Source organism: Saimiri boliviensis, chromosome 1 (genome assembly GCF_048565385.1).
Source record: "Saimiri boliviensis isolate mSaiBol1 chromosome 1, mSaiBol1.pri, whole genome shotgun sequence".
Lineage (NCBI taxonomy): Eukaryota > Metazoa > Chordata > Mammalia > Primates > Cebidae > Saimiri > Saimiri boliviensis.
In genome coordinates this window covers 24,326,591-24,354,313 of record NC_133449.1, presented here as the reverse complement: position 1 = coordinate 24,354,313, position 27,723 = coordinate 24,326,591, and the positions used below count along the sequence as shown (strand labels likewise).

At 54.6% G+C, this 27,723-nt stretch overlaps 1 protein-coding gene across 1 annotated transcript in view; it reads left to right on the top strand.

The window, feature by feature from the left end:
• The window catches only part of ADCY3 (adenylate cyclase 3), a 99,712-nt gene that overhangs the window by 60,244 nt on the left and 11,745 nt on the right, over positions 1-27,723 (top strand). Inside the window, exons 4-13 of the mRNA XM_003935258.4 lie at positions 15,661-15,791; positions 16,347-16,458; positions 16,607-16,734; positions 18,269-18,427; positions 19,585-19,762; positions 21,413-21,541; positions 23,480-23,622; positions 23,769-23,930; positions 26,404-26,491; positions 27,394-27,510. Coding sequence (XP_003935307.2) covers positions 15,661-15,791; positions 16,347-16,458; positions 16,607-16,734; positions 18,269-18,427; positions 19,585-19,762; positions 21,413-21,541; positions 23,480-23,622; positions 23,769-23,930; positions 26,404-26,491; positions 27,394-27,510 — 1,347 coding nt within the window. The remainder of the gene's footprint in view (positions 1-15,660; positions 15,792-16,346; positions 16,459-16,606; positions 16,735-18,268; positions 18,428-19,584; positions 19,763-21,412; positions 21,542-23,479; positions 23,623-23,768; positions 23,931-26,403; positions 26,492-27,393; positions 27,511-27,723) is intronic.

Sequence of the window (27,723 nt, the reverse complement as noted above, 5' to 3'; positions counted from 1 at the left end):
TTGGACCACAGCTGACCTGCGGGTATCTGTTTTGTTTGACCTTCCCAGAGTGTTAACATTTTCTAAGATTTAAAAATTTGTGCACTCTACAGTAAAGCCTGGATTTCTGACTTGCATAGAAATTGGAAAGATCTGGTAACGAAGGCTGTGAGTAAGACTTGCATTCACATTCTAGCTAGGTTGCTTAGCTAAGTACTTATCCCCTCTTGAGCCCGGGAGTTCAAGACCAGACATGGCAAGACCTTATCTCTACAAAAAATTTAAAAAATATATATCCAGGCATGGTGGCATGTACCTATAGTTCCAGCTACTTGGGAGGCTGAGGCAGGAGGATCACTGGAGGCCAGGAGGTTAAGGTGCAGTGAGTCGTGATTGCACTTCAGCACTCCAGCCTGGGAGACAGTGAGACCCTGTCTCTTAAAAAAAAAAAAAAAAAAAAAAAAAAAAAAAAGATCATTTCAGGCACTGGGGATATATATAGTTGTGAGCAGAACAGATTCTGGTACAGGTGACACACTGAACAGACATGCTATGTCAGGAGCTAGGAAGGGCTGTGGAGAGAAACAAAGCAGAGGAAGGAGTTTAGGGAGTGCTGCGGGTAAAGGTGGAAATTTTGTCTATTTAATTTTCTTGAGCCTTTATGCCCAGGGTGGTACTGAGCTGCTGCATCTGGGTCAAGGACAGAAGCAGGTGGTGTTTGCTTCTGCCGCAGACATTGCAAGCGCAGTTTCCACCAATCACGGATACGAGCCTTCAGCATCCTTCTCGACACCGGGCTCCAAGCAGCTGCTCTCTGCCTGTCAGAGTTGGCACAGCACTTGTTACTACAGAGTCCTAGAGCTGCGCCGTTCAATATGGTAGCCACTTGTCATGTGTAGCTATTAAATTTGATTAAAATAAAAATACATGAAGTCAGTCTTTCAGTAGCACTGGCCATATTTCATGCGCCCAATAGCTAAATGTGGCTGGTGGCTACCATACTGGACCGCAAAGATACAAAGCATTTCTGTGAGTGCAGGAAGTTCTGTTAGCACTATTCTAGAGGATGGTGGCTTGCCCCTTGGGCCAGGTCTCCTAGTTGACAGCTCATTAACTCACCAAACCTCTAAGGAGTACCAGCTCTTTGTCAGATATTCATGGTGAGGGCTCCAGGTACCACACACGTGACCATCTTTGGGGCCAGTGTGCTATCTCCCGAGACTGAAGTTACCTTGGCCCACACGGTGGCCCCTGTCTCAGAGGACTGCACCCGAGGCCAGGCCAGTGACCAGAAGTCCCACACGTTAATTGTCCCCTCTCCTGCCCTGGCAGGGTGAGAGCTCTGGGCTGACCCTGGGTCCGTGTGATTTCTGCACTGTTCCAGATGACATGGCTTGTGGCTCGTTAGTCTGGCTCCACCAACACTGAGATTAAATGTGGCCCTGCTTCTCTTGGGGCCTGTCGATCTGGGGACACTGGCCTGGTGCCTGTTCTCATGCTGGAGGTCTTGTTTCCAAATATGCTGACTTTTAAAGTTAATGCTGCTCCTCCCTCCTCTAAATTCCCACAGCATTTGGCTGAAGATGCGAAGCGCTCCTGCTCTGGGAGGCAAGTCACTCCCATGCATGACCATCGCCCACCTGTCCAAGCTCTTTGGAGTACTGTTTGCCTTTGGCCTGCCCAGCGTTTAGCTCGGGGACATGCATAGATAAGGAGTGACTGTTCTTCGAGTCACTGAGGTTGTGAACAGGTCTCTTGGGTAGGGACAGCACAGGTGGTTCCCCTAGTCTAAATGGCGGCAGCATTGGAGTTCCCAGATTTCACACATTGTGGTCCTTCGTCCCCTTGTCAGGGAGAGGTGGGCTGTTTGGGCTCTGGCCTCCCAAGGTTACTAGGCCTGGTCCTTCTTCATTCCCTGCCTCCCACAGCCACCTCTGCTCAGGTAGTCAGGCCATGATGGACACTCTGGTGGGATCCAGCTTCCAAAGTGGACACTCTAAGAATCTGGATGAATTAGGACCAGAACAGACTGGTTTATGAAGTATCTGTAGGTATGCTCACAGCCTATGATGGGTTACAGTGACATGTATTTGTTGTGTGTACTTAAGCACATGGCACTTAGGACACACATGGACACACCCCCCCCCCCACAGACAAGCAGACTTCCTGCACATACCTCATGCAGACACTGTAGGCAGTGGACGTGTACATCCAGATGCATGTATGTACATGTGCAAGTGCTCGCATGTGGACACACACAGACACGCACTCCCAGCCACCTGGGCACTGTTGGTCTCTTTCCACTTCACTGTCTCCCTCTTATAAGGATGCTGGAGAAACTTAGCGTCTCACCAGCCAACCTCATTTATCCAAATCCCTCCTGGCCTCCTTGCTGTAATTAACTCCTGACTGCCTCATCAGAGCCTCAGCTGTAACAGCTCGGAGGCCCCTGGGAGCAGTGCTGGCTGGCTCTTTCCATCTCAGTCCTGAGCCAGTGCAAAGCAAGGCCTGGCATGACTCGCCCCTGAGTAGAAGGGGGCTTGGCTGGTTCCTTCGTGGAGGCCATGCTGACAGACTGCCCTGGCCGGGGAGGCAGGGGGCTCACAGCCCGCCTGAGCAGCTCAACAAATCTGCTCTCAGCCGAGATCCCAGCCCTGGAGTCCAGTATCTCCCCAGGCCCCTCCCAGCCCTCCACCCCACTGCGGGCCTGCACGTTGCCCGGGGCAGGCCTGGGTGCTTCTCCCCAGGATCTGGGCAGGCTCTTGCTTTACCCGGGAAACCTACTAGGAACTTCTAGGGCTTGTTGTTTTCTTCTGGACTTTGATTCTTTTCCCAGAGAGGGTTAGGGCCTTGACTTGTATTACCATGTTGTATTTTTAGGACAACCATTAAGGACTTGCAGGGCTGAGGAGACGGAGAGACTTTACCCTCCTTCCTCTCTGTAGAGCTGCGCCTCGGCACCCAGGTTTTGGCCATGTCCCGCTCCTCGGGGCCAACCTTCCACCCGTGCTCAGCTCCTCCCACGGTCTCTTCTCTCAGTTTCTGGGAATGGGAGTTCACCAGCTCTCAGGGCAGCACATTCTTTGAAGTGCTTGACTCTTGAACTGTTTGACTCTTTAAAAATTCTCCCATCTCTGAAAGCAACACTCTGTTTCCCAGCAGCTTTTCCTCATTAGCTTTCTCTCCTGGGGCCTCCAAAGCAAGTCTTGTCCGTTTTCCACACAGCAGCTTTCCTCAGACTTAAAGACTGCTCCGTGATCACACAGAACCCCCTCTCCTCCGGGCTGATTCCCAGCCCCTCAGCATCGTCCCATCCTCAGATGCTGGGACTCAGGCTCCCTCACCCCGTGGTCATTCCCTGATGAAGGCCTAGGTGATTGGTTTATTCCTAAGGTTGGGGCAGGAGTCCTGGGGCTAAGGACCAGCCTGGTTGAGCTAGACCAGGGCCCTTATTTTCTGTCACACAGCACAGAGCCACGGGGCTTGTTCAGGCAGCTACTTTATGCTGGGAATTCATTTTAATTTTTTGGTGGGGACAGTCTTGCTCTATTGCCCAGGCTGGAGTGCTGTGGCATGATCTCAGCTCACTGCAACCTCTCCCTCCCTGGTTCAGGCGATTCTCATGCTTCAGCCTCTCAAGTGGCTGGTACTACAGGTGCCTGCCAAACATGCTTGGCTAATTTTTGTGTTTTTATTAGGGATGGGGTTTCACCATGTTGGCCAGGCTGATCTTGAACTCCTGACCTCAAGCGATCTGTCTGCCTTGGCTTCCCAAAGTGCTGGGATTACAGGCATGAGCCACCATGCCCGGCCTGAGAATTCATTTAAAATCTGACAGCATCTCAAATGGTAGCTGTCCCCCTTCTACCCCTGGCAATATTGGTACACTGTGCCCCTCCCACTCTGTTCTCCTGCAGTTGTTTTTCGTTTTGGGGATTGAAGTAGAGACTCTGACCTCTGTCCCTTCTGAATTTCATTCATCCTGTACAATTCACCAGATCACTGCAGAGCTAAAGCCACATGAGCCACTTGTCCCATGACATGCTGGCCACACATTTCTAAATACAGCCTCCATGTCTTCAGAGAAGTTCTCCTTCTGGAATGATTTACACTTTAAACAAAGAAAGAGGCCTAAGAGATACCCATTTTGTAGGTGAGAAACCAAGACCCTGGGGTGAAGTGCTTGCTTAGGCCTGGGGGCCTTTGCAGCGTAACCCCAGATCAGTGAGTTTTGCTTTACCCCCAAAAACCCCTGGGTGATGTGGCTGCTCCTCTGACAGATGTTATGATTTTAAACATGCTTTGTTTCTTTGGCAAAGCCACCTTTGGCATTTGCTGAAGAAGTCATTACTATCTTCACATCTGTTGCCTCAACCTCAATGGACACTCCTCTGTTTAGTCCAGGTCTTATTCCAGGTCATCAGATAAAAAGTAGCTTCGGCCGGGCGCTGTGGCTCACGCCTGTAATCCCAGCACTTTGGGAGGCCGAGGCGGGTGGATCACAAGGTCAAGAGATCGAGACCATCCTGGTCAACATGGTGAAACCCCGTCTCTACTAAAAATACAAAAAATTAGCTGGGCATGGTGGCTCGTGCCTGTAATCCCAGCTACTCAGGAGGCTGAGGCAGGAGAATTGCCTGAACCCAGGAGGCGGAGGTTGCGGTGAGCCGAGATCGCGCCATTGCACTCCAGCCTGGGCAACAAGAGCGAAACTCCGTCTCAAAAAAAAAAAAAAAAAAAAAAAAAGTAGCTTCGAGTGAAGGAAGGGTCCTTTTTCCACAGTCCAGTTCTCTGGAACCCTGCCACCCTCTGCCAAAAGTCACAGTCCCAGCGCAAAGCCACCTCAGGCCACAGCTTCAAGAAGCCACGCTTGAACAGGTGCAGTCCTGGAAGAGAGGTGGCCTTTTTGCCCTCAAGCAATTTTTATAAAGGAGAAACAATACCAAAGAGACCCAAAGTTGATCACAATAATTCACATGATGATAAGTATCACCATTCAGTTGTGTACTGATTATTACAGATGCTTATTTAATGGATTTATTCATTGTATATACAGAATCAGTGTATATGAATCAGTATGTATGAATAATAATTCAGTGGTGGACATTGAATAGCAATGAAATCCACAATGCCAGGAGCTTTAAAGAGATGGGGTGCACTGGCCAGGCGTGGTGGCTCACACCTGTAATTTCAGCACTTTGGGTGGCCAAAATGGGTGGATCACCTGTGGTCACGAATTTGAGACCAGCCTGGGCGGCATGGTGAAACTCCATCTCTACTAAAAATACAAAAATCAGCCAGGCACGGTGGTGTGCATGTGAGTCCTACCTACTCGGGAGGCTGGGGCGGGAGAATTGCTTGAACCAGGGAGGTGGAGGTTGCAGTGAGCCAAGATAGAGGACTGTACTCCAGCCTGGGTGACAGAGTGACTCCATCTCCAAAAAAAAAAAAAGATGGGATGTGTTTCAATAAAGTTCTCAAAATCACACTATGAAACAATTGTAACAGTAAAAAAAGATTAAGGAGGAAAAAAATACAAAGAATTTGGAAGTTGCCAAGTGATTCCTGGCCCCCAGGCGCTTCCCTGCTGCACCTTCCCCTGCAGCAGCTCCTCACAGCAAGGTCCTGTGCCATCCTTGGGCTTTGGGAACAGGGTGAGGTTGCCGCATGCTGTGTCCTGGGGTGTGCAGCCATTTCCACCTTGAAGCGCTTCGCACTGGCTTTGAGGGTCACGTTTTCAGCTTCTTCCTTACCCCCAAGTCCTTGGTTGCAGGTTTTGCCTCCTAGTTTGATATGGCTGGAGGCAATGCTCTTGGTAGATAGAATCTTCCAGAATGTTGTACAGATCACTCACATGCACCCACCCACCCACCCACCCACACACACACCCTCAAGCTGTTTCCTCCAAGTTTCTTTTCCTTCAAATCTTGCTCCTCAAGAGACACGTCTCAAACCTCAAGTGCATGTTGGTGCCTCAAGGTCCATGGTTCCCCACCCTGATGAGCACAGGTGACGCTGAAGCCACAGCCCCACTGGCCACTGTCTGGGCAGCCTGAAGTCCTTCCTGGGAGTGGGCTCAGCTGAACCAGGGCTGCACCCCCAGCACAGGCTCGACTACTCCATGTGGTAGTGACGAGGGTGACCTGAGTTTCCACAGGCGGCGTTGGCAGCTCAGGTCCTCAGGCAGCAGTTCCCAGTGCATGGGGAGGCAGGCAGGCACCTGCTGTTGGTGTTAGGGAGCAGCAGGCCTCTGTCGGGATCTGGGGCTGTCCTGCCATCAGGCCCCACATGTTCAGCGCAGTTGAATACTTTGAGTACACGGTACCCACTCATGCCTGTTCTGAGGTGGGCCTTTGCCACATGGGCCCCTTCCCTCCTCAGCCTGTGAGGAGGAGCACCGGACAGTGAGGCTGGGGAGGACAGGTGACCCACCAGTGTCCATAGGCCACAGGGTGGGGATGGAGCCACGGAGGCAGCACCCTTCTCCTCCTCCTCTTCTCTGCTCAATGTGGGTTCCAGGGAGGACTCCAGTAGCTGCTGCCACCACCATCCCTGCACTCCCCATCCCTGCCTGGTGCCTGGCAGTGGCAGCTACTGGATGTCTTTGAGGACCTCAGATGCCACAAGGACAGTGGATTGCAGAGGAGGAGCAGACCGGGATGCTGGGAGAGATATCAGGGGCAGTTGTAATTCTTTACTGAGGCAGCCGCTAGTCCATTTCTGTGAGGAGAACCAACCTGGAGGGGCTGCCTTATTCCCAAGCTGGGGCAGCATGGAGCCCTGAGGAGGGTGTCGAGAGACAGGGCCAGAGCTGCATGCTCAGGGCCTCACTATGTTACAAAACACCAGGGGTTCAGTCGGGGTCCAGCTGCTTGCACAGAAAGCCAATCACTGTGACAGCAAGTATTGCCGAGGAAGAAGGCTTTAATTGGGTGCTGCATTAGAGGAGATGGGTACTCAGTCTCGAATCCATCTCCCTATCCTAAATCTGGGGTTTATAAAGCAGGGAAGAAATGGAACAATGTGTAAGAGAACAGGAATGAGAAGTCCTGAGTCTCATTGGCTGGTTGTGGTGATCTGGTTGGTAAGTTTCAGTTATTCAATACTTCTTTTTGAGAGGCCTGAAGTTCCTTTCCTGAGGAAGGAACTCAGATAAAACAAATATAAGTTTCAAGCTTTGAGACAGAGGAATCAAATTCCATGTTTATTTTAAAGAACAGTATATGGGACCTATTAGAAAGGTTTCAACCGATGTTCCGAGGCACTGGGAGGACCGTCACATCTGTAGCAGAACAACATGAATGCAAGTGAGAGAACTGGGGTGGGAAGAACACAAAAATCCATCCCAGGGGTCTTAGAGCCTTGGTTTCAGGGTTCAAGGCCTGGTACTAACCCTTTGGGACATGCAACAACTTCATCTCTCCATTCCTAGGTTTTGTCACCTGCAATATTGAGACAGTATTGTACATATATGATAATATAGGGTTGATGCAGTTTTAGCAAAGAAGAGGAACAATTTTGACTGTGGATGGACAGTGTCTGTCACATTGTGGGTGCCGTGTTCATGAGAGCTACAGAGTTAAGCCAGCCCCATTCTGTCACGTGGCTTCCCAGGAGGGCCACTGCCTTCCCCCAACCCAGTTTTGGCTGTGTGTCTCCTTGCTTCGTGCCTGGCCATAGGTTCTGCCTTTTCAGGTAATCTCCAGTCTGACCAGGAAGTCGGGAGCCAAGCCCAAAGGCCTTGACGGGTATTCCCTTTCTAAGAAAACTGTGGTCCTTCCAGAGAAGCCGAGGTCAGGGCTAGGATCACAGCTGGAGGCAACAGGAAGTTCCATGTTTATTTTTCAGTTTAAAAAGTGTTTTAAAAACAACCACCAGCACTATAGAGCAACTTTGAAAAACATTTAAGGTTTTCCCTGAATTTGGTCCCCCCAGTTAAATGAGCCTTTTCTCTTTGCATTTATCCCTTGGTCTTTATTTATATGCACACAGGGATCCCAGCATCACCTTCATGGAATACAATTTTATCCTGCTCTTCTCTCTGTCACTTCATTGTTGCAATGATAAACTATACTGCTGTTTCGTTACGGTCATTCTTAAGGTTGTAGAATCTTCCATCCAGAGGATGTGTCTGTTTAATCGGCCATTTGCTGGGCATTTGGGCTACTTGCAGTTTTTCTACACGTGTTAAGTCACACTGCAATGCAGATCATCTTCTATGTATATCTTTTTTACTTCTGTTGGATTTTGAAGGATAAATTCTCAGAAGAGCTTTTAATGGGTCAAAGGCTTGGAACATTTTTATGACTCTCAAAACATATAGCATCTGCTGTCTTTGGAAGAGCAGGCTCTGCCTCCATGCTGGGGAGACCAAAGCACATCGATCAGCCCTGGGATCCTGGGCAGTCCTGGGCTGCTGTGGACGGCCTCTCCCCTGCACCCCTGCCCCCTGCCGTGGGACACATTTGACAAGTCACTGGGATGTCAGCCTCCTTCCTTCCCCAGGAACACAAATGAAGGGGTGTTGGAGTCTTTAGCCAGGCCCTGGAATGGTAATGGGGGATCTTCTCTGTGTGTGTGAGCATTCTAGAAGGTCCAAAGCTAGCACCACACAGTCATGAAGGGGGCCAGGATCTGGGAATGGGTTTAGAACCCCTGAAACTTGAAGGGCAAACAAAGTCAGCACCAATAGAGAGGCACCAACAAAGTGGGTGTCAGTGAGGAAGGAGGAAGAGGCACCCCTGGGCAGGGGCCAGGGCCTTTCCGGAGAGGTGACGTGAGTTAGGTGTCGAAGGTGTGGGGAGGGAGGGACATTCCACAGAGAGTGATGTCAGAAGCAGGGGATGGGGGGTGGGGGGCGGGTACCAAGAAAATAGTCTAGCTCGTCTACCCCGAAGGGCCACAAGGAGAGCAGTGGGGGATAGCATTAGAAAGACAGGTCAGTGGCATGGTGAGGGGGGCCGGGGCTCCACTGAGGGTGCTGGGTGCCGGTGTCGCACAGCCTGGAGGACGTTCGGACACTGTGCTGAAGGCAGACTGAATCAGAGGAGCCGGCTAGTGCCTGGGAGACACGTTCAGAGGCGGTCGCCAGAGGCTCCGAGGCTTGGGGGATGGCAGCTGCGGAGGGGACCCGCCCTCCCATGGGCCTTCGCCTCCGGTACCCTCCTCCTCCTCTCCCCGCTGGAGCGTCCACGTCTCCTTTCTTCTGCACGTGCTGCATCTTGTTTAAGACCCGTCTTGTTACAGAATGACTCCAGGCGGACTGTCCACCTGCTTCACTTTTCGAGGTTGACTCTAAGGTTTCCACAAACCACACCGGGAATTGGCAGCCTTAATTTACAGCCATAGCTCCCTTCTTGTTATTTTTAAGATTGACGGCCATTGATTTTCTGCTTTCAGAATTCGTATGTGCTCTTAGCAAAGGTAATAGAAATACGTAATGGAAAACATGGAAATTCCCCCCGTCCCACCCCCAGGGAGAAGCTCATGGCCATTTCGTTGATGTGGCCCTTCTGAGGCTTTTGGGCTCCAGGGCTGCCCTGGTTTTGTGCCTCTGCTGTCCCTTTGTTCTGTGTTGGTAGACAGTCTCAGAGACCTGAGCCTTGCCGGTAGGAGGCCCAGCAGGGTCTGGAGGGAACCAGGATTGTGGTCAGGGGCATGGAGCTGCCGACTGGGTTGCACTCTGGGGTCCCCAACGTTCCAAGGGAGCCTGAAGAAGCTTTTCTGAAGGGACAGGGCTCTGTGGTAGAGCTGGGAGGGCAGAAAAAGCCTGTGTGGGCTGTGGCTCCTGGAACCATTGCATGCAGGTGGGAGGGAGGCCAGCATGGTGCTGTGACATTCCTAAACCTCACGTGCCACGCCCCTCCTGCCTGCATACCTGACCCGGCCGCCCCACGCCCCTCACACATCTGCGCGCTCCTTCCCCAAGCAGCAGCCTGAATGCATACGTGGCCGGGGGTGCTGAGAGTCAAATGGAAGGACTCTTCCTTGTGTCCCCTTCACTGTCCCGCCTACAGTAAGTTGAGCTCACGAGGTCAGGCTGAGTGACCCAGAGGGTTTGTGCCGATCCTGGCACATCTCACTGGAACTCAACCTAAACACTCTGGCCAACTTCGAAGCCCAGAGGAATGCTAGGCTCTATCCTTCTGAGCCACCTGCTGTCTCCACACCCTCAATCACACTTCATAGCACGTGACAGTAGGAACAACTAGACTATGCTGAGCACTTCCTGCGGACCAGCGCTGTTCTCAGTGCTTGCCAGCAATGAATCACGTAGCCCCCCTGCTTTCCTGCCCAGGAAACCAAGGCACTGGGAGGTTTAGTGACCTGCCTGATGGCCACAGTGAGTACTGGCAGGGCTGGGGCTGAGCCAGGCCAGTACCCATAATCCTGACAGCAGCATCCTCCTGCCCCGCGAGCCTCAAGCACACCTGAGCAGCACACTCCAGTACGGTGGGACCCCCGGGATTACTGAGCAGAGAAACCCAGCCCAGTGGACACTGCCTCCCACCCACCTCCTCCAGTCTGCTCAGCTCAGCCTGCCTCTCAGTACTCTAGCAGCTGTCTCCTTTAAGAGGCTGTCCTCAAGAGTTGATGGGGCCCCATCACTGGCTTTTCTTGAAAACCTCCCAGAGGCTCATCTCTTCTGCAAGCCAAGAGCTTTTTCTACCATATCTGGTTAGTTAGGTTCCAAGAGGGGTCCTCAGGTCCCGCCCAGCACGCCTCCACCTGTTTCTTTGCATTGGGCATCTCTTGCCACACCCGACTGGCAGAGAGGGAAACTGCCAAACACCAAGGTTGCCCAAGTTGCTCTTCCTGGGCTCAGGGCCTGGGAGAACCGGGTGCTACTTCCCAGGCTTAGGTCGAGCCAGGGCAGGGCACACAGTGGGGTTACTTTGGTTTCTCATTACTGTGCTGTAATGCCATGCTTATGGTTCTTAACGGTAAAGAGACATCACTGTGGAAATGGAAGAATAAGAGTATGTTAGTTCATTTTCACCCTTCTGCTAAATACATACGCAACATTGGGAAGAAAAAGAGGTTTAATTGGACTTACAGTTCCATATGGCTAGGGAGGCCTCCGAATCACGGCAGGAAGTGAAAGGCACTTCTTACATGGTGATGGCAAGAGAAAATGAGCAAGGAGCAAAAGCGGAAAGCCCTGATAAACCCACCAGATCTCATGAGACTTCTATCATGAGAATAGCACAGGAAAATTGGCCCCCAGGATTCAATTACCTCCTCCTGAGTCCCTCCCACAACACATGAGAATTCTGGGAGATACAATTCAAATTGAGACTTTGAGTGGAGACACCAGCCAAACCATATAATTCCATCCCTGGCCCATCCAAATCTATGTCCTCACATTTCAAAACCAACCACACCCTCTCAATAGTCCCCCAAAGTCTTAGTTCAGCATTAATGCAAAAATCCATAGTCTAAAGTCTCATCTGAGACAAGGCAAGTCCCTTCTGCCTATGAGCCTGTAAAATCAAAAGCAAACTAGTTACTGCCTAGAAACAATGGAGGGTACAGGGATTGGGTAAATACAGCCATTCCAAATGGAAGAAATTGGCCAAAACCAAGGGGTTACAGGCCCCATACAAGTTTGAAATCCAGCAGGGTAGTCAAATTTTAAAGCTCCAAAATGATCTCCTTTGACTCCAGGTCTCACATCCACGTCCCACTGATGCAAGAGGTGGGTTCCCATGGTCTTGGGCAGCTCCACCCCTGTGGCTTTGCAGGGTACAGCCTCCCTTCTGGAAGCTTTCATGGGCTGGCGTTGAGTGTCTGCGACTTTTCCAGGTGCACAGTGCAAGCTGTCAGTGGATCTACCATTCTGGGGTCTGGAGGATGGTGGCCCTCTTCTCACAGCTCCACTAGGCAGTGCCCTAGGAGGGACTCCTGTGTGGGAGCTCCAACCCCACATTTCCCTTCTGCACTGCCCTAGCAGAGGCTCTCCATGAGGGCCCCGCCTCTGCAGCAAACTTTTGCCTGGGCATCCAGGCATTTCCATACATCTTCTGAAATCTAGGCAGAGGTTTCCAAACCCCAGTTCTTGGCTTCTGCGAACTCACAGGCTCAACACCACGTGGAAGCTGCCAAGGTTTGAGGCTTCCACCCTCTGAAGCCACACAGCCCAAGCTCTACATTGGCCCCTTTCAGCCACGGCTAGAGTGGCTGTGACACAGGGCACCAAGTCCCTAGGCTGCACACAGCACAGGCACCCTGGCCCAGCCCATGAAGCCACATTTCCCTCCTAAACCTCGGGTCCTGTGCTGGGAGGGTCTGCTGTGAAATCTCTGACATGCCCTGGAGACATTTTCACCATGTCTTGGTGATTAACATTCTGTTGACCGTGACTTATGCAAATTTCTGCAGCCAGCTTGAATTCTCAGAAAATGGGATATTCTTTTCTCTCGCATAGTCAGGCTGCAAATTTTCCAAATTTTTATGCTGTTTCCCTTTTAAAACTGAATGCCTTTAACAGCACCCAAGTCATGTCTTGAATGTTTTGCTGCTTAGAAATTTCTTTCACCAGATACTGTAAATCATCTCTCAAGTTCAAAGTTCCACAAATCTCTAAGGCAGGGGCAAAATGCCACCAGTCTCTTTGCTGAAATGTCAACAGTCACCTTTGCTCCAGCTCCCAACAAGGCAAGTAAGGGACCACCTCAGCCTGGACCTTACTGTTCATAGCACTATCACCATTTTTGTCAAAGCCATTCAACAAGTCACTAGGAGGTTTCAGACTTATCCACAGTTTCCTGTCTTCTTCGGAGCCCTCCAAAGTGTTTCAACCTCTCCCTGTTACCCAGTTCCAAAGTCACTTCCGCATTTTTAGTTATCTTTTTAGCCATGTGCCACTCTACTGGTACCAATTTACCGTATTCGTTTGTATTCATGCTGCTGATAAAGACATACCCGAGACTGCGAAGAAAAAGAGGTTTAATTGGACTTACAGTTCCACACGGCTGGGGAGGCCTCGGAATCATGGTGGGAGCAAGAGAAAATGAGCAAGAAGTGAAAGTGGAAACCCCTGATAAACCCATCAGATCTCGTGAGACTTACTATCACGAGAATAGCACAGGGAAGACCGAACCCCATGATTCAGTTACCTTCCCCTGGGTCCCTCCTACAACATGGGGGAATTCTGGGAGATACAGTTCAAGTTGAGATTTGGGTGGAGACACAGCCAAACCATATCAAAGAGCAAAACCGCTGTAACCACTTCAGGCAACGGCCAGTGCCAGGCATCTTCACCTTGTCCTCATGGCGTGATTCCCTCCAAGGTGATACATTCTCCTCATGAAGCCACAGAGTGCAGAAGTCGGGGACCCCCATGTGGTGTGACAGGGGAACAGGGGGCCTCCCCCGGCAGCAGAGCTGATTGTCCCAGGGGAGGCCTTTGGTTTACCAGGTGCTGCTGGCCTGAGTAGGACAGCAGGCTCTGGGGACCTCTTGGCAGCCCCATCCAGAGAAGAGGAGTTGAGCCCCTTCTCCTGCTGCGCAGCACGTGCACCTGACATGCGGGATGAGCTGGCCTCTCTCGGCCTCAGGGACCCTGAACACAGCAAAGTCGGAGCGGTGGGGCCCACTCTCCCGCCCAGGCCTCAGCAAGAGGCGAGGTCCCTGGCTCCTGCCCCTGTGGCCTGGGGCCTGCAGCTGTCCAGTCAGGCTAGGTGCTGAGGACCAAGCCACTAGTTCTTGGTTTTCTGGCCACCCTGCCTGCAGCGTGGCAATGTCCGGGGCCTGTACTCTAGTCACAGAGCTCCTGGGGGTCCCGAGACCCGGCCCACGCACTCCTCACCTTTCAGCAGCCGACCCCACGGCAGCACTGGCCTGGCCGCCCAGAAGCACGCCACCCTGAGGGTCCGCAGCCACCTGTCCTCCAGCCCTCTGCTTCCCCAGCCTCCCCCTGTGCCGGCTGCAGTTTCATTTGTATCGTGGCCCTGCGCTGGACATGCTTTCTCTAGTCACGTCCTCGCCATGGGCCACTGTCCTCCTGCCCCCTGGCCTCTTACACTTTCCATCCTGCAGAACCTCAACTGGAGGCTCTCCCCCAAGTGCCCGCACCGTCCTTCATCAGACCATCCTCACCCTCCTCCCCTCCGTGGGGGATGGGGGCAGTGCTCCCCTCTTGACCGGCTCCCTGCTGGGCCTCCTGCCCCTGGCTTTGCCTCCGCATCACCATGTTCTGTCCCCGGTCTCCTCTTGCTGCTTTCCCTGCCCTCATCTAACCCGTGGCTTCCGGGGAGGATGGTTTAGCCTCTGCCTCTCCCGAGCGCTGCCTGCAGGAGCCCGCACAGAGGCCCCACAGCGCCTCAGAACCAGACCCTTTGCCCTCACATCTGTCGCTCCTCCTCTGTTCCCTGTTCCAGAGACGGGCACTGTCCCTCCAGAGGCCCAAGCTATAGACCGATCTGACGAGAGCCACAGAGTAAATATTTTTGGCTCCGTGGACCACACAGTCTCCGTTGCATCTACCCTGCTCTGCCATTTGAGCGTTAAGAGCCAGAGACAATATATCAACAAATGGTCATGGCTGGGTGCTGGGAAAACTTGATGAAAATAGGATGGCTTGTGCACAGGAGTTCAAGACCAGCTTGGGCAACAGGGCAAGACCCTGTCTCTACAAAAAAATGTAAAAATTAGCCAAGTGTGGTGATGCGTGCCTGTATTCCCAGCTACTCCAGAGGCTGAGGTGGGAGGATCGGTTGAGGTTGCCATGAGCCATGTTTGCACCACTGCACTCCAGCCTGGGCAACAGAGCGAGACCCTGTCTTAAAAACAAACAAACAAACAAACAAACAAACAAACAGCAGCAGCAGTACATTGGACCCTCAGGCCACAGTTTGCTGACCCTGATCTAAACATGCCCAGCTTTCAAGCCATGTTTTTGTTTTTACCTCCATGAAATCCCTGCGGGTCCCTGGTGTGCTTTGTATGCATCTGGGCCTTGTGTACATGGCTGCCTCCGATGGGAGTGCTCTCGGCTTCGCGTCTTCGGCTGGGCCAAGGCTCCTTTAGGAAGGCCTCCTTGATGCCTCCTCCCCGGCCGACCTCGGTCCTGCTTCTCTCTTGCACAGTCCTCTGCTCTCTTCTTTCTGGGCACGGAAATTGTAGACCACGCTGCGCTGCGCTGGGTGTACTTACGTGTGTCCCATGAGGCCCTCCGCTCTCCAGGGTGGACACTCTTGCTGGGTTTGTGTCACTGGCGCCTCGTGTGGTACCTGGTCTGCAGTCAGCCTTCAATCAGGTCAAAGTGGGGTTTCGTGAGCGATGGACCTGTGGCCATGGCGGGTGGCTGAGGCAGCTCAGCAGGGCTCCTGCCAGGAGGGCTCACGGAGCTGCAGCCCACGCGGAACTAGGGCTCAACCCACGCGTGGCTCTGTGCTCAGCTTCTTGTGGCACAAGGATGCTGAGCACAGAGCCACGTGTGTGTGGCTTCACTGCACTTCTGACTCCCCTCCGTCACTTCCCTAAGGCTTGTCAGGGCTAGAAGCTGCCTGTCCCAGACCCCGTGCTGCTCCCAAGGCAGGACTGTGAGGTCCCTCTGGAGGGCAGTGTGGTTCCTGGCTCACGTTTCTCATCAGGATCGGGGTGTTTCTTCCCAGAAGTATCTGAACTTTCCCCTGACAGGCCCTGCCTTTGCCTCTGACCCTCTGCTGCCCCTCACAGGAGAACCTCATGCTTTCCATCCTGCCCAAGCACGTGGCCGACGAGATGCTGAAAGACATGAAGAAGGATGAGAGCCAGAAGGACCAACAGCAGTTCAACACCATGTACATGTACCGCCACGAGAACGTCAGGTGAGCCGGCCCAGGGCGCAGGCCCTACGGCAGAGCAGGCTGCACAGGGATGCCTCTTTGCGGGACCCATGGGGTGCTGTGGGCTTTGAGAGGGTTCCAGGGACCGGAAGTGAGGCTCCCCATGGCACCCATCAGTCCACAGGTGTTTTAGCTACAGTGTACTCTAGGCAGCCTGGTCCCACCCCGTTATAGAACACACATCACCCAGAGCAGGGAAGGGACTCCTGAACTCACCCAGTTCAGGGCCAGCACTGGGGCTCAAGCCCTGACCTGCAATTGGAGGAAGAAGGTAGGTTCAGCCCGGCAGGAGCGGGAAAGTGTGGGTTAGTCCCCAGGCAACCTGGGGAAGGAGGCTGCAGGGGGATGTCCACTAGGACAAGTGCAGTGTCAGAGCCCTGATTTTACCTGGAGGGACTAGGGTCTCACTGCGTGGGGATGAGTGAGGACCTTCTCCCACCCTGATCCCAGCTGCCCTGTGGATTGGGGAGGTGCTGATGGTGGAGTGGGGTGCGCCTGGCCGCCTGGAGCCTCACCCCACGGTCCCTTCTCCTGCAGCATCCTCTTTGCTGACATTGTGGGCTTCACCCAGCTGTCTTCTGCCTGCAGTGCCCAGGAGCTCGTGAAGCTACTTAACGAGCTTTTTGCCCGCTTCGACAAGCTGGCAGCCGTAAGTCCCTGGCCCTGCCTGGCGCTCTAGCAGGGCCTGCCCCCACCCCCAGCCCCATGGTTTTCTCCCACTGGCTGCCTTCTGCTTTCTCGGCCACTCCCCCATCGCCGAGGTGGGCTCTAGCACAGGCCAGGCCGTCCCCTTTCAGAAATACCACCAGCTGCGGATTAAGATCCTGGGTGACTGCTACTACTGCATCTGCGGCCTGCCTGACTACCGGGAGGACCACGCCGTCTGCTCCATCCTCATGGGGCTCGCCATGGTGGAGGCCATCTCGTAAGTGGGGAGGCTCCCAAAGCAAGGGGCCCCCACCCTGGGCCCAGGGAGAAGCAGGTCTTCTGCGTTGGCTGAGGCCCCTGGGCGGGGGGGTCTGCTGGCGGCGGAGACTGCACCCGCTGGGATACAGTGCTGGTTGATGGGTGGCGCAGGTCCCCGCTCTGGAAGCTGGGACGGGGCTTACCCTCCTCACAGCCCAGGCAACCTGCGAGGCTTCCCCAGCCGGTCTCAATTTTCCAGCCTTAGCACACGTATTTGCTTTTTGCTGCAAGTCGCAGTTGTGAAATTCCTCATGCCTAACACTTGCTGGGACCCCCACAGGTGCTCTCCATCACTCCTCCATGTTTTCTCACCATGACCCCTGGATGCATTGCCCACCCATTTCACGAGGCAGTGACTGTGAGCCCTGGCACAGGGGCTCAGGGATGGGGCTGGAGCCCCCCGCCCCAGCCTCTGCTGCAGCCTAGGCTGTGAGGGGCAAACTCTCCTGCCTCACTGTCCCCACTCTTGGCTTTGCTGCAAGTGGGCTTGCAGCTCTCAGATGGGTGGTCCCTCTGGTTGACTTCCGGCCTCTGGGGGACCCAGGGTGACACCAGGCACCTATGCAGAAAAGGAAGCCCCTGCCGATGCCCCTTACCCACGGGATGGAATCCAGGAAGTTGTACGCTCTTTGCCACCTTCTCCGAGGGGTCAGCTTTGCATTTTTACCATCTTCCAGGTTAAATCCCCTCTAGTATCGCCTTGGAAAGAAAGCAATGTGGCCTTTACCCCAGGGACAGTAGTCCAGGATTAGAAAATCTAACCTCTCCCAGCCCTGGCAGACACATTAAGAGAAGGGCTGTTCACAGCTATTTTGTCCATCTCTGTGTCTGCAGCACCTTGAATGTGCCTGGCACATACTTGACGCTCAGTGAAATATTAACCGCACGAATGAATACAAGAGTGATCGGGCTAGGCGTGGTGGCTCACGCCTGTAATCCCAGCACATTGGGAGGCTGAGGTGGGTGGATAACCAGGTCAGGGTCAGGAGATGGAGACCATCCTGGCCAACATGGTGAAAACGTATCTAAAATAGATAAGTTAGCTGGGTGTGGTGGTGGGCGCCTGTAATCCCAGCTACTCAGGAGCCTGAGACAAGAGAATCGCTTGAACATGGGAGGTGGAGGTTGCACCACTGCACTCCAGCCTGGGTGACAGAGCGAGACTCTGTCTCAATTAAAAAAAAAAAAAAAGTGATCAGCAGAAAGACACTGGAGGACCCTTGGGAAGTGGGGGATAGGGAGGAGAGTCGCTCGGTGCCTCCATCCTGCTGGCCCGTGGTGCCTGACTCTGGGCTGGTCCCGGCTTGCCTTACTCCCCTCCCAAAACCATGGGCTACTCGGCTTCTGTGCAGGAGGAAAGCTGTGGGGAGCTCGCCATGCCCCCTCTCATGGAGGGGAAGAGACCCACAGTGAATTTCTCCTGCAGGGGCAGGGGCAGCAGGCTGCCTCAAGAGGGCCATGCCCTGACCCTCCTTCCTGTGTGTACCTGGCAGGTATGTTCGGGAGAAGACCAAGACTGGGGTGGACATGCGTGTGGGGGTACACACGGGCACTGTGCTGGGGGGTGTCCTGGGCCAGAAGCGCTGGCAGTACGACGTGTGGTCGACCGACGTCACTGTAGCCAACAAGATGGAGGCCGGCGGCATCCCTGGGTGAGTGCCCTTCCAAGGGGGCAGGTCTCAGGACCGGGGAGGGGACCATCCCCTTTACCCTGCAGGGCTGCGGCCCTGATGAGGGACAGGGGCCTCAGAGACGGTCCTCCCACCACCCCGGGGACAGCGTTCCCCCTGTCCTGCTGCTGCCCTGGCTGAGGCCATTCTGACCTGCCCCGGAGTGAAGCCTTTTTGGGCCTGATATTTGATGTGGTGTCTCCTGCCTGGACCCTGCACTAGCCTGTCCTCTTGTTCCCTTTACCCACTTAGGGGGCTGCCCCAGCTCTCCTGATGCCAGAGCCCCGGTCTCCCCAAAGGGAGAGTAGTGAGCAGTCATCAGCTAATGGGCTTTGCAGGTCGCAGTGCGATTACACGTCTTACATGAGCTCCTGTACAGGCTCAGTGAGTCATGGAGGCCCTGCCTTTACCAGGGCCAGGCTGAGGGAGGATCAGCCCAGCCTTCCCAACTGGGCCAGGGAGCCGCCTTCAGTGGCATTTAGGATTCTTGCCCTCAGTGGTGACTCATCAGAAACGGGTTTTATTATCCCTTGGCAGGAGGGGTGGCAACTGAGAATCATGCAAAGTGAGGGATAATTGGATCTCGTGGCTCACACCTGTAATCCCAGCACTTTGGGAGGCTGAGGTGGGTGGATCATCTGAGGTCAAGAGTTTGAGACTAGCCTGACCAACATGGCAAAACCCCATCTCTACTAAAAATACAAAATTAGGTGGGCATGATGGTGGCCACTTGTAATCCCAGCTACTCTGGAGGCTGAGGCAGGAGAATTGCTTAGAACCTGGAAGGCAGAAGTTGCAGTGAGCTGAGATTGCACTTGGGCCTGGGTGACAGAGCAAGACACTATCTCAGAGGGAAAAAAAAAATCCTTTATCACATTTGATATGGGTCACAGCCCATGAAGAAAGACTGCACTCCTCTGTCGTGGCTCCAGCACCGGGGCTGAGAGGGGAGTAGGTGCCACATGGCCCACACAGCTAGTCAGTGGCAGAACTACCTCCACTTGGCCTCTGCCCCACGTGCCAGAGAGACACAGGGCGGAGCAGCAGCTAGTGTGACCGTGGTCCATGGACTGTCCCCTCACATGGGGTGTGAGGGCCGCCTCTGGCCGGCGCTCAGGGCCCCTCTCTCTGCAATCCAGGCGTGTGCACATCTCCCAGAGCACCATGGACTGCCTGAAAGGAGAGTTTGATGTGGAGCCAGGCGATGGGGGCAGCCGCTGTGATTACCTAGATGAGAAGGGCATCGAAACCTACCTTGTCATTGCCTCCAAGCCAGAGGTGAAGAAAACAGCCACCCAGAATGGCCTCAATGGCTCGGTGAGTCCCCCACCCCACCCTTGGACTAGGGGGTTGGAAAGGGAGAGATGAAGGAAATTTTGCAGAATAGTTGGCAGGACCAGCGGTGGCTGGCTGTGTGCAGTGAGCGGCGGGCTGGCGCTGGTTTCTGGAGATGGTGAGTGTAATTCATGGCAAGTTGCAAGGGAGGTGACTGTAGCATGTCCTGAGACCACATCCAGAAGGGAGCCACTGGAGACGTGACGGTGGCGCCCAGGAGAGCAACCGGGCTGGGGATCAGGGTCTCCCGCATGGCGGCCGTGAAGCCACAGGAGTGACACGGAAGCCCAGGGAGACGGGCTCAGAGAGGAGGGTGGGGTGGGGGTGGATGGGTCAGGGAGGAGGAGGACCAAGGCCAGGAAGGTTTCCTGAGTCGGAAATGAGGAAGGAATCAGATAGAAGCAGTAGAGCAGGGGTGCCTGGTCTGTTGGCTTCCCTGGGCTGCATTTGAAGAATTGTTTTGGGCCAAACATAAAATACTGCGGGTTAAACAAGCTTGCAATGGAGCATCCTGTGGGCCCACCCTCTGGTCTGGTCGCTGTGTGGGGTCCCCCGAATATCTGCAGGTCTGAGGCATTCAGCAGCACCCCCACGTCTGTTCACTAGTCCCCAGACACCTCCTGTCAGTCTGATTCGAAACCAAGAGCAGCTGCGGCAGAAGTGGACGCCTTTACCATCCCTGCTGAATCTGGAGGTCGTTTCGTTCTTTGTAATCTCTGATACGAAACCCTTCCCTCCAGTTATGAGAGTCCATCTCACAAGACTTGGAACTGAGGAGCTTGGTGGCTGTCAGGGAAGTCACGTCATTTGAGACTGCTCTGTGGCTGAGGCTTTGCCTGATTGCAGCTAAGCCAAGCCCACTCTGGCGAGGCTACAGGAGTGGTGGCTGACACTCCCTATTGACACCAACCTCGACATCATTCTTATCCAGTGTCATTTTCAAGGCCATCCCTGACAACTCCCAAATTTGTATCTCCAGCCCCAGCGGCGTCCTGCACTCAGCATACAGCCGCTTACAAGTCTCCGTTTATACATAGAATAGGCATCTTAAATACCACGGCCTGCTCTCCTCCCCACTCCAGAACCTGCTCTCCCTCACTCTTTCCATCTCAAGTAATCGCAGTTCCACCCTTTGATTAATATTTGCTGGCTGGGCGTCATGGCTCACACCTATAATCCCAGCACTTTGGGAGGCCAGGGCGGGTGGATTGCCTGAGCTCAGGAGTTCGAAACCAGCCCGGGCAACACAGTGAAACCCTGTCTCTACTAAAATACAAAAATGTAGCCAGGCGTGGTGGCGTGCGCCTGTAGTCTCAGCTACTCGGGAGGCTGAGGCAGGAGAATCGCTTGAACCCGGGAGGTAAAGGTTGCAGTGAGCCAATATCATGCCATTGTACTCCAGCCTGGGTGACAGAGCAAGCCTGTCTCAAAAAATAATAATAATAGGTAATAACAATTGCTCAGACTGAAAGCTTTGAAGTCATCCTTGACGCCTCACTGTGCAATCCACAAGCAAGTTCCGTGGCCTCAGATTGCTCTCTAATCCCACCGTCTCTCACATTCCTGTCACTTCCCGCCCTGTGCCCCACTCATCCCATGCTTAGGCCGTTGCTGAGCTCTCATTTCCTCCAGGCCCTGCCCAATGGAGCGCCAGCTTCCTCAAAGCCCAGCTCCCCTGCCCTCATTGAGACCAAGGAGCCCACCGGGAGCGTCCACAGCAGCGGCTCCATGTCGGAGAAGCCTGAGGAGCAGGATGCTCAGGTGTGTGCAGGGCTCAGGGCAGGGGCCGCTGAGGGCCAGATGCAGGCGGGCACCAGGAAGCAGTACGTTCCTGTAGCAGGAGTCCTATGCTAGGGGGACCTGGCCACCACCCAGGACCTGCTCCGGCTTAGCACAGTAACCACGGGCAGGTCACCCCTCCAGCCCCGCAACACCCCACTGCCTCCTTACCAGTTATGTTGGGGTGAGTAAGGTCAAAACAGGTGCTTAGCTCTGAGGCCCTGTAGTGGGGACAGCCCAGAATCCTGTAGATTTGAGATCAGTGAGGACAGCCATGGAAAATTCTATAGCATCTGAGACCATTTTGGAAGTGAGATTTCAGAGCTGGACTTACCCCTCTGGCTAGGTCCAGACCCCAAAAGTTCCAGGCAACATGGGACATTTCTGCAGCCCACAAAGGCGAGGAATTAGCAAGCTGTCCTGGAGTGCAGGGTGCCTCTTGGGGAACTGGTCCCTGACTGCAGGGCATCGGGAACACGCTCGCTGATGGAGGTCAGTGCTGCGGAGCTGGGATGGTGCGTCTGCCAGGCTCGCCGTGTGAGGGGACAGGAGAGCTGGGCCTGCTGCCATTAGAGCAGATACTATAAAACAAGGTAGACTGGGCTTGGGGGCAGTTAGGTTTTTCTCAAGCCCCTCAACATTCAGTAACTTTTCCTTACTGCAGTTTTCTTGATAGAAAGTGGAAGTACAGACTCAGGGCACTCACTAGCAACACAGCTTTACCAACCTGTGATTTTTGGGGCCCCTTAGCCAGGGCCATGTGGCTCCCAGATCTGCTTCAGGGACAGGTTCCGGGTGCTGCCACAGACCGTGCACATGATTTTTTACAGCAGAGGAAGCTGGGGTAGGAAACAGATTGTTTAGGATCACACTGTCAACCAGCGGCACACCTGTCACCTGTGCCTGTGCTTAAGACCAGGGAGTCTTTTTTTTTTGAGACGGAATCTTGTTCTGCTGCCCAGGCTGGAGTGCAGTGGCGTGATCTCAGCTCACTACAACCTCTGCCTCCCAGGTTCAAGTGATTCTCCTGCCTCAGCCTCCCAAGTAGCTGGGATGACAGGCACATGTGACCATGCCTGGCTAATATTTGTATTTTTAGTAAAGGCGGGATTTCACTGTGTTGGTCAGGCAGGTCTCAAACACCTGACCTCAAGTGATCCACCCACCTCGGCCTCCCAACGTGCTGGGGTGACAGGCATGGTGACCGTGCCCGGTCCCTGGGAGCCTTGACTCTGGCTCCCAGAGGCACTGTTAGACCCATTCATACAGCTCTCAGCTATTGAGCGTGCCCGGTCTCAGTGACTATTTAGACTGATGGCTGGGCCATCACAGTCAGGATTCCTGTTTCTAGAGTTGATACTTTTTCTTTGGAACTGGGAATAAAATGGTGGTGGGTGCCCCAGCTCCACCTTCCTGCCCTTAGCCCTCTAGTGATGAGGACATTCTTTTCTCTCCCATCATGTACCCCTCAGATCTTCCTTTCCAGATGAGCCAGATGTGAGTTCCTTTAACAGTTTCCTGAAGCCCTAGAGTTGGGGGGCCATTCATGTCCCAGGGTGCTGACATATATGGCCCCCACATCCACGCAGTAGGAAGTTCCAGGACTGCCCGGCCCAGCAGCTGCCTCTGATGACAGGTCTCCTCAGGAGCCAGGGGCTGCTCCCCACAAAGCTGTCATTAAGCCCTCCCTGCAGAGCTCTGGTGGGGGCCCAGGGAGCCAGGAAGGACTGGAGCTTTGGGTGCAGACTCGGCAGCACAGAGCCTTGCAGAGCATGGGGACTTCCTGGAAGCGATTTTAGAGCTTAACGGACTGGTTTTCCCGAGGATGCGCTCTTTTGTTCTTTCCTCCTCTGTCTTTCCCAGCTCCTCCCCACCACTCTGTCCCATCTGCCTCCCTCACACTGCCTCCCTGGCTCACAGGCCGACAACCCCTCATTCCCCAATCCGCGCCGGAGGCTGCGCCTGCAGGACCTGGCTGACCGGGTGGTCGACGCCTCTGAAGATGAGCATGAGCTCAACCAGCTGCTCAACGAGGCCCTGCTTGAGCGAGAGTCTGCCCAAGTGTAAGCGCCACCCGGAGGTGTCCGGGCCCACCACCCCTCTCGGGCCCTGATAAGGGGTTCAGGAAACCAGGCATCCCAAATGCGGCCCCCCTGCGAGGCCCAGCAGATGTGGCATTTGGGATTCATGGGGCTTGTTCCTGCTGCAGAGTAAAGAAGAGAAACACCTTTCTCCTGTCCATGAGGTTCATGGACCCTGAGATGGAAACCCGTTACTCGGTGGAGAAGGAGAAGCAGAGTGGGGCCGCCTTCAGCTGCTCCTGCGTCGTCCTGCTCTGCACGGCCCTGGTGGAGATACTCATCGACCCCTGGTGAGGGAGGGGTAGGGGAGGGCCACGAGTTTCCTTGGCTGCAGCGGTGCGGTGGGGGCAGGTGTCTCAGCGGGAGCCTGACCTTAGAGAGCAGGCCTTGTTTCTGCTCCCTCACCCCCACTGGGATGGGCCCTGCTGGCCGCAGGTAGTGCCCCAGGCTTCCTTCTTTCTCCCAGCCCCGGGTTTCAGAGGAGTCCTAGCGTCAGAATGGGGATCTGGCCAGGATGGAGAGAGCTGAGGGACAGAGGCATTCAGAAGGCTGGAGACCTTGGCTGGATGGGCCCTCACTGGTTCTTGGGACAATGATGGGGACATTGCATCAGCCTCAGTCACCGAAGCTGACCTGGCCCCGTAATTGGCTCATCTTGGTGAAGATACATTTTGGGCTTTGGTCACGGCAGCAGGTCCTCCAGGGCTAGGTGGGGCCTCCTGGAGTCCTTGCCCCAGCTGGTGAAGCCTGTCTGAGGGCGATGACCACTCTCTCTTTCTCCCCCTCGGCCAATCAGGGATTCCCCGTCACAGAGGAGGGGTCTGGAACCTTGCTGGGATGACAGTTTGTCAAGAGCCTTGGGCTCGGTCACACTATCTTAGGTTGTGGGTGTGTGACCACGTGCTGGCCACTGCGGGCTCTGGGCATGTTTCCTCATCTGTGAAATAGGAGAACAACCCCTGCCCCAGCTGACACTCAGGACCGAGGTGAGGCTCAGATTCACTCATTTCATAAGTATCGACTGGTCATCTGCTTCATGCGTGGGGATCCAGGGCAGGGGCTACAGCCGCGACGTGGCATGCAGAAACCCTGCTGTCATGAAACTTGGGTTCTGGTAGGGGACGATACAGGCATAAGCAATTAAACCATTAAAATATGGATCCATGCAGGGGTAAGTACTGCAGATCCAGGGAAAGCAAGGAAGGGAGGTGGGTATGCTGCTGGGAGCTTGGTTTGGTTTTGTTTGCATTTTGATGTGGGATGATGAGAGCAGGACTTCCTGGCAGGGTAACGTTTCAGTAATGCCCAGAAGTGGGTGAGGCAGATAGCCTTCTGCTATCTGGGGGACACCTCCTTCCAACAGAGGTTCAGAGGCTGGAGTGGCCTGGCCCCTGGAGGCATGGTGAGGAGGACGCACAGTGGGGACAGGGGCCACAGGAAGAGTAGCAGGAGTCCAGCTCAGATGGCGGGACCTCAGACGCCACTGAAGGGTGCCAGCTGCCACTCTGAACATGGAGGCCGCTGGAAGGAGGGAGCAGAGGAGTCCCCTGTTGTGACATATGTCCGGAGAGGCTCGCTCCTGCTGAGAACAGCACTCAGTGAGCACAGCAGGAACAGTGAGACCAGAGGAGACCAGGCAGTGACCTGGACAAGCCACCGTGGCAGCCTGGCCAGGCCGAGGATAGAGGAGGATCAGTGGCTAGAATCTGAGTTTTCTGGATTGACGGATGGATGCCGAATGTATTTTGGAGCCAGAGCTGACGGGATTTGCCGGCAGACTGGTTGTGGGGTGTGAGGATGGAGGACGTCTCCCAGCTTTCTGATGTGAGCAACTGGCAGGACGGGGGTGCCGTTAACCAAGATGGGGACGAGGTGGCAAGACGAGAGTGGAGAGGCCAAGTCAGGAGTTCGCTTTGGGATGCGTGACGTTTGCAGTGCGCACAAGCCGAGGAGGCCAGAGTGCATGATCTGGAGTGCGGAGGGCGGGTGGGGTCGGAGACATGAACCTGGCGTCGCCAGCACGCAGGCTGCGCTGCAGCAGGAGACTTGCTGAGTTCGAGGGAGAGGGGAGACTGCGGAAGAAGCCACTCAGGGACCTGGCCCCAGCAGGCAGCGTACCGGCAGAGACTCAAGAAACCGAGCAAGAAAAGTGTCTCAAGGAGAGAAGGGGACCAAGAATGGGACGTGGATTTAACTACCTGGAGGCTTCTGGGGCTCTTGGCCAGGGCACCTTCTGGTTACGTGGGCCTGGGTGTGAGCAGAGGGTGTGAAAAGCAGGTTCCCGGGAGCTGGCGGATACAGCGGATATGTTACGAGCGTCTCTGCTGTGAAGCTGGGGGCCGCTGTCGCGAACAGACTCTTAGCCCCTGGCACTGAGGAAGCTACGCTGCTCTGGGCTGTGTCCTTTCAGCACAGCCACATGGCAGGGGTGCGTTCCTAAGATCCCTGCCCAAGTTTACACTGGGCTGTGCCCAGGCCATCTGTGAGTTGTTCCCTCTCTGGGAAATGTCCCAGGCAGCAGCTGCAGCTCGAGAGTGGCCCGCTCCCAGGCCAGAGCTCAGCTGGTGGCCCCCTCCTCGGGGCCTTTGTCCTGTTTGGCATGACAGGCAGCAGCAATTCTCCGGTGTCACGTGGAGCTGTTCAGGCTCGTGCTGCGCTGAGAGGCCTCCCCGTCCCCCATCTCCTGTCCCTTCCTCTCCGAGCCCCTCACCCCATCTCACTGTTCCCTCCAGCCCCTCCCCAATTGTCTTCTCTCTTTCACAGGCTCATGACAAACTATGTGACCTTTGTGGTGGGGGAGATTCTGCTCCTCATCCTGACCATCTGCTCTCTGGCTGCCATCTTTCCCCGGGTAAGAGGCACTTTTCTGCTGAGCTCGGAAGCCTCTGGAAGTGAGTGGCCCTCCTGTAAAACTGGGTGGTGATGAAGCTATTCTTTCTGTCCGGTCTTGACAGACAGACTGTCCTCTGCTAGGACGGTCCAGGGACTTGCCCATCCATTCATTCACCATCAGCAGAGCACTTCCTCTGGCTAGGCCACCAGGCTGTGGCTGGGCCATGGTGGGCTGTGGCTGGGCCGTGGCAGGCGTGGCAGGCTGTGGCATGCCGTGGCGGGGCTGTGGCACTGCAGCATGCATGAGTTCTACAGAGTCAGGTACACAGAAACCTGGGTGGAGAAGCAGTGGAGGCCCAGCTGGAAGATGGGTTGGCCCCGATTGTGAAGGCCCTTAGAAGCCAGACTAAAGGGATTAAAACTTTCTCTTGTAAGGCACTGGGGTAGCAAGCGGTTTTTGATCAGAATGACAAAGCAGTGTTTAGGAACATGAATCTGACAGGTGGCTCACCAGGTCACTTGGAGTGCTTGGGAATACTGAGCCAGGACAGACGGCTGGTTGGCCAGAGACGACCAGCCCTGAAAACTGTTCCCTGCCCCGGCCTCGCCTCACAGAGATGGACCGGTGGCTGGTGCTGCCCATGGCCTCCTGGAATGGTCACTGTGTCTGCTGTGGAAAGGCCTGCGACCTGGAAGCTGTGCTGTCATGCAGGCATGTCGACGAGGTCTCACGCAGAGCCACAGCTGCCACACCCTCTTCTCAGCTCTGCCCCTTTGTCAGCTGTCAGGCGACTCCCAGGCAGAGCCACTTTTGAGGCTCCTGGGCCTGGAACACGGGGGCAGCCTGAATTGCAGGCAGTGACATCGGCAGGAGAAAGGACTGGCAAAGGCTCATGGCCCTTGAAATTCCATTCCTTCTAGGACTTTCCTAAGAAGCTTGTGGCCTTCTCGACTTGGATTGACCGGACCCGCTGGGCCAGGAACACCTGGGCCATGCTAGCCATCTTCATCCTGGTGATGGCAAATGTCGTGGACATGGTGAGCACCTGCTGTCCTCACTGAAGGACGCCCCTGTTCTCAGTGGAGCGGGGCTTCTGTCTGGGTCACACGAGCGGCTTCCCCGTCCGTCCCGCCACCGTCATGTAGGTTTGGAGTGGCTCTTAGGTTCCTAAACACATCATCCCTGCCGAGTGGAGGGAGTCTTCTCCCCACTCTCCAGGGAGCCTCTGGGATGGACTTGTTTCCTTGAAG